Source organism: Peromyscus eremicus, chromosome 1 (genome assembly GCF_949786415.1).
Source record: "Peromyscus eremicus chromosome 1, PerEre_H2_v1, whole genome shotgun sequence".
NCBI classification, from domain to species: Eukaryota; Metazoa; Chordata; class Mammalia; order Rodentia; family Cricetidae; genus Peromyscus; species Peromyscus eremicus.
The window spans coordinates 89280871-89287108 of NC_081416.1; the positions used below are offsets into that span (position 1 = coordinate 89280871).

A 6238-nucleotide genomic window follows, 5' to 3' on the forward strand; every position below is an offset into this window, starting at 1 on the left:
AAAGTTTAAAATAATATTAGTCAAAAGAAAAACAGCTCCTCTCTGCCAGGCAGTCGCGCTCTGCCAACTTCTACGTTCTTTCTGAGTTAATAAACGTCCAAGGGCCACCTCCCCTACAACCCTGGGGGGGAGGGAAAAAAAGCACAATAATTTTAAAAACCACCAGATCAGCCCATTACCAGCAGAAATCATTCAGACAGGTGGCATTTGTCACACTCTAATGAGGATTTTACCTCTGCCTCTAAAGGAAGGCTGTCATTAAGCTTTGTGTTTACCGAATCAAATGATTGTCTGAGGACAGGGAGTTTCTTTGGGTCTCTTCCTCATCAGAAAGACTAAGTGGGGATGTTTTCTGCATCAGACGAAAAACTAAACAACAACAGCAACATAGTTATACCAAATAAGGTCTTTTAAAAAGAAATTAAGAAAACCACCTTTTCATTTCGATTTTACTTGAAAATGTGAGAACAGACACGTGTGTTAGAATTCCACAGCAGCATCAGTGTTGGGACAGTCTGTGTAAAGGAAACACTCCAGTGGATCTGAGGAGTTCAGGAAGACATGCTCCTTCCTGTTGGGGACACTCAGACAGTTGGTCTCACAAGGGAAGAACTCCCAAGGCCCGAACTTACCTTTGCCTGTCATTGTGGAAACGGGAGCCAGCCCCTCGCTAGTTCAGTTGACACCAGCCTTCTGTACCTCGCTGGCAACACACACACCCCATTGTTATTACCTCCTCCAGACACATTAGATCCACATTCCTCAGAAAGTACTGGGCTCCACAGGGAAATGGACCAGCAGGCTCCTTCCACGGGCCAAACAGCTTCCGACAACTGGTAAGTTCCTATTGAAATATCTGGAACAATTACACTGAGCACCCCCCGCACTATCACCGGCTACAGGAGACAATGTCACCCTTATATCTCCCCTGCCACGAGCAGAGAGGCAGCCAGACAGGAGCAACTCAAGTTCTTAGCTCACTTTCATACGTCTTTACCATGGCTCCCTGTCATGGTTAATCTATTTGGTTACACATGGTGGCCTATCAGATTGCCACCCCCCTCTTTGGAGGCCTTAGCTAGTAAACACTGGTGTTTGCACTTGAAGTTAATTGGCACTTGCAGTTTACTTGAACCAGAACCTTAACTCCAGCCAAAGATACTGAAGTTGGACTTGGATCTGGGTAAATTTCATGAAGGTCACGGTTGATTTTAATCATAGTGCTGGACTTAACATCTAAACACTATGCAAAGATCTTTGCTTTCAAGTTATAGTTAAAACAGCAAACCGGGCTGTGCCTCATTCTGCAGCTCCCCTTTTTTTCTTAACTGTCATTGGATAGTCAATGAATAGACATCATGAACTAGAAGACAGCACCTCTGCCTTTGCAGAAACACATCCCAAAGAGCCAGACGACATTTTTACCCTGGATTATGTGTGCCAGGATCTTATAATTCAAAAGGGCTACGTTTGGGGTGGAGTCGAGGTAGGGGTGGGGGGCTTTTAACACATTGTATTTAGTAGGGAGAAACCCAGCCTTAGATTGCAGTGCGGTTTGGCCTTTGACAGAAATAAAAGGCAAATGATTTAGCAGATGGGTAATTCCCAAACCTGAAGAAATGTAAACAGTCAGGATTTGGGTGTCTATGGGTTTTATCAAAGATGTTAGGCAAGGCAGAGACCAACACTAGTGCGTCCTCTTTGGCTAGTTTTAACACGTTTCCAGTCACAATTAACATTCAAGGAATTTCCTTTCATCCAAGTGTTTTCTTTTAACAAACAGCACTTTATGCCACAGACCATAGTTCCCGCTGTCATCAGTCCTTCCCATACAAAGGAGTGGTTAAAACGTCCACAATGTTTTTCTTTTTTCTTGTTTTGAAAATGGGCTTGGACCTCGTCGATTTACCTAAGGTGTTTTAAAAATAGGGAGGGGTTCTCACCTCCTGCCTCCTTTTCCCTCTGAAGCTTAAGAAGTTTAGGGCTTCCTTGTCCAGGACCCTCCCCCACATTCATCCTGAGTCAGAGGAGCATGCTGCCCGGCAGTTGTCCTCTCCACTCTTGAGACCCCTCCATGGGAACTCTGAGCTCATCCCACCGCCTCACTTCATGTCCCTGAGCAGGCTGGGCCAGTGCAGACTGCAAGCGTCTAGACTTGCTCCCTACTACTTCTACACAAGGGATTCGCACACAGGGGGTACCGAGTCCGAGTCTTGGCTATGCATGGAGCTCAGCCCAGTATCCGAGTCCTCATCGTTGCCGGGGCAGCTCTTAGCTAGTCCCCGGGCCTGGTCTACCCACATCTCTGCACAGGTTTGAGGCTGACGTTCCCGCGAGGGTCCGCCGCAACCCACAGCTCCATCATTCACCACCGTCTGCTCCAAAGTGTGCAAAGTCTGGAGAAGGCCCTGCAGCTCGCGCTCCTTGATGTCCCTCTGCTGCTGGCTGTAATCCAGGTCAGCCTTGACAGCCTCCAGGTCCGTGCTGAGCCTCAGCCCGATGTAAAGGCTGGTGCTGAGCTGCGTCCTAACCCGCTCCTGCTCCAGCAGCAGCTCGCCATCCGGACCGCCGTCGGGCTCCGGGGGCTCCTCTCGAGCCGCCAGCTCCTCATTGCGCCGCTTCATCCACCGCTGGTTCAGCTCCTCCTGGATCTCGGCGGACAGGCGCTCCAGCAACTCCTCCTGCTGGGCGCGCTCCTCCTGCAGCCGCACCAGGTCGTCGCAGCGCCGGGCCAGCTCCTCCAGTGCAGCCGCCTGAGCCTCGCTGTCCAGGGGTGCCACCGCCTCCGTCCCCTTCTCCGCCAGTGTCGCCTCCTCGGGCTCCTCTCCAGGGGCCGGCCCGTCGAGGTCGATTCCAGCCCCTACCAGGTACGTTTCCTGCACGTAGTTGACTCCGTGCCGCCGCATGCGATCCAGGTGCACCTTGGCCTCGTAGCGGTCGATCTCGCGGTCCAACTCCCGCAGCCGCTGCACCTGTTGGCGGATAGTGTGGTCCTGCGACAACACCAGATGCACCAGCGTCTCCATGCGCTCCATCGACGCGCTCTCGTGGGTCCCAGGCGGCGACGAACAGGACGAGGCGGTGGACGACGACGTGGACGAACAAGGCGACGGCGGCTGCTGCTGGCGCCTCCGGTTGAGCTTGGCCAGCTTGCGGAAGGCCTTGCGCACCACCCGCCGCTGCTTCTCCTGGGTCAAAGCCAGGCTGGGCCGCGCCGGGGCTCCCCGGGCCAGGCAGGGGCGCTCGCGGCTGAGCACTACCCGCGCCTCGGCGCTGCGCGGCCCGGCGTTGGGCAGCGACGCCTCGCTGCGCACCAGCACGAAGCGCACATTCTCCTGCTCGTCGCCCCAGGCGGTCCAGAGGCGCAAGATTCGCGTCTTGTTGGGCAGGATGCGCTCAAAGCCGCGCCACTTCTCCACGATGCAATAGCAGTGCGGGGGCCCACATAGCATGCCCTGGGGAATCACGTCGTCGTCGTCATCCTCGTCGTTTTCGTCCGGAGGCTCGGGCTGCTCCAACTGATTGGAGGGGTCCTCCGCCATCCCCCGTCGCTGGCCCCGCCGCTGCCTGCGTCGCCGCCGGCAGCCGTCCTCCAAAAGCACCCGCACCACGTCTGAGCAGGTGGTGCGGCGGGAGAGGCCGGACACCAGCTTCTCCTCTTGGCAGATCCACACCGATATCTTCTTCTCCGAAGGATCCATGGTGTAATTGGGACGCGAGGGGCAGATCCGGCTAGGCGCTACTGGGGCGGGCGGCAAGGCCAGCGCGGGCAACCTGGCAGCTCCCGAACTGAGGGAGAATCCGTGACCGGGTCTCCGGCGTCACTAGCCTTTCTCCCTCGCTGTGCACTAAAATCAGGCGGCGGCTCCGGCAGCAGCAGCTGCTTTCGGCTTGGACGGCGGGCTCTCCCGAAGCAGCGTGCGGGCGCCCGGGTTCCAGCGGCTCTGGCTCTGCCCGCGGTGCCCGAGGCCTCCGGGTTTTGCTCCTCCCCACCTGGCTCCACCTCTTCCCGCCCCCAGCGCCCTGAGCCTGCGGCTGAGAGCACCGCAGGCGCGGCGCCCAGACTCGCCCCTCCCAGCCCCGCCGCTGGGTCTGCCCCTGGCTCGGGTTGCTGGCGTCGGGAGTCCAATTCCTAGTTTTCTCCACTCAGAGCAAAGAAGGACTCGGGAACCTCTCTGCCACAAAGCCTTGAGCCCAGGCTTCACCTGGCATCAGCTCTGCGCCCCCCTCGGCTCAGCCTTCCCTCCTGTGGAGAACTGGCTGGAAACACCATAACCAGACTTCCTGCTTTTCCAGCGCTCCCAGATACACGTGGTCTTGGTCCTTCAGGGTAGCTAGCACCCTCTGTACACTGCGCTTTGCACAGACGGAGAAACTGAGGCACCCAACAGTTTCTAGTGGAGACGTTGTGATCCACTACCTGACCAGCTAAGGTTTGTAAGCTCTGTCTCTTAAGCCTTCCAGTCCTCCTCAACCACAGTGGGATCCTTGAGCAGATGTGCAGTGGTCTGAGTCGTGCTCAGTTCCCCATAGATCGGAACTGTGGACCCTCATCTCCATTTCCCACAGCCTTCTTGACAGAAAAACTTACAGAGGGAGTCTGGGGTCCAGGCCTAAATTAATCACAAGCCCTGCTTCCAATGGGGAAACTGGGGCCATTACTATGACTGTTTCTGCTGTTTTCTGGCATATAGATGTGCTCCGGAAATGCTGAGTCGAGTATCAGAACACAAATCCAAAGCCACAATGCTGAGCTTCTTAAACCCTCTCAGTACAAGGCTTGTTCGGAGCTTGTCCTGGGAAGCACAGATCTGACAGCTCACTCCCCTACCTCAAGACCTTGGATGTCTCACTATTTCTTGTAAAGTACTTTTGTCGATAGAATGATTTCTTCCTGGAACATTTGCTGAGTTCTTACTGTGCTCTAAGTCCGGTGGTGTGATGACAAGCATATCTCCTGACCTACAAGGAGCTCGCTGTAGCTCAATAAACATTTCCAACACCAAGGCTTCTGTGTTCTGACCACGGAAGTCACTATGCATTAGGAGAGCTTGCCTGGATGCTGCACAGCAGTATAGACCCCATCTGGGAGAGTCCACAAAGGCTTCCCATCGGAGGTACCATCTAGGGCAAGACAGAAAAAGAAACTGAACTTTCCAAAGGACAAAGAGATGGGGGAGGGGGAAGGGGCACATGGCAGGCAGAAGGAATCAATGTGCAAACTGAAGAATCAAGACAGCGTGGCAGTCACTGGGCTACAAGGAGTTAAATGACAGAAGTATTGGACGAGGATGAACTGACAGAAGCCAGGTCAGGAAGAGTCTTCAATGCCATGCATATGCTTTTGAATTTATCAGAAGCATAGTTGCAGGTGCTGGGTGCTTTTACTTACACTGGGTGCTTTTACTTACTGTGACCTAAGGGATAACTTCAAAAGTGACTGCTATAAGGATTAAATGGCAGGACCTGGTAAGCCTACAGCAGACGTTTTTATTGAAGGGTTAGAAACCTGGTAGGGATATGTTTTTTATTGCTATAAAATGGGTTACCGTGAACTTGGTAACTTAAAGCAACACCCACACATGATTTCACTTTTCTGAAGGTCATAGGTTGTACTTGGCTTGACTACTCAGAGTGCCCCAAGCTAAGGGTGTTTCAGCTAGTTAGAGTTCGGGATGGAGAGGGAAGCCACTTCAGACCCATTCAGATGTGTTTCCAGAAACCACTTCATTTCCGATGTAGCACTGACATCCCCATCTTCCTGTTGGCCTTCATCAGACCCTCTCTCAGCCTCTCACAGATTCTTCCCATGTGGCAGTGTCTGCCCCATTTAAAGCAGTGATGGCAGGTCAGAATCACCCAGTCCTCGTGGCATCAAATCATCCTGGCATCATCCTTTGCTAGCAGTGAGAGAAAATTCTGCTTGTCAAAGGCTGGCTTCATCAGGCAGACCCACCTGGAGAAACTCTCTATATTAAGGTCGACTGATTAGTCACAGTGCTGGCTAGATTTATGTCAACTTGACACAAGATAAAGTCATCAGAGAGGAGGGAGCCTTGATTAAGAAAATGCCTCCATAACGCTGGGCTGTAGGCAAGCCTGTAGGGCATTTTCTTGATTAGTTATTGATGGGAGAGAACCCAGCCCATTGTGGGTGGTTCCATCCCTGGGCTGGTGGTCCTGGGTTCTATAAGAAAGCAGGCTGAGCGAGCCATGGGGAGCAAGCTGGTAAGCAGCA

General features: G+C 53.4%; 1 protein-coding gene across 1 annotated transcript; it reads right to left on the minus strand.

Annotated features, from left to right (window-relative positions):
* Nucleotides 1-659: 659 nt before the first annotated feature.
* Rassf10 (Ras association domain family member 10) lies at nt 660-3824 on the minus strand. The gene has a single exon (XM_059251495.1). The coding sequence runs from the start codon at nt 3699-3701 to the stop codon at nt 2172-2174; it is 1530 nt and encodes a 509-aa protein (XP_059107478.1). The 5' UTR covers nt 3702-3824; the 3' UTR covers nt 660-2171.
* Nucleotides 3825-6238: the final 2414 nt, after the last annotated feature.

Bases quoted from the DNA above. Each gene is read 5' to 3' on its own strand.
- Rassf10 (XM_059251495.1), bottom strand. From the start codon at position 3,701: ATGGATCCTTCGGAGAAGAAGATATCGGTGTGGATCTGCCAAGAGGAG.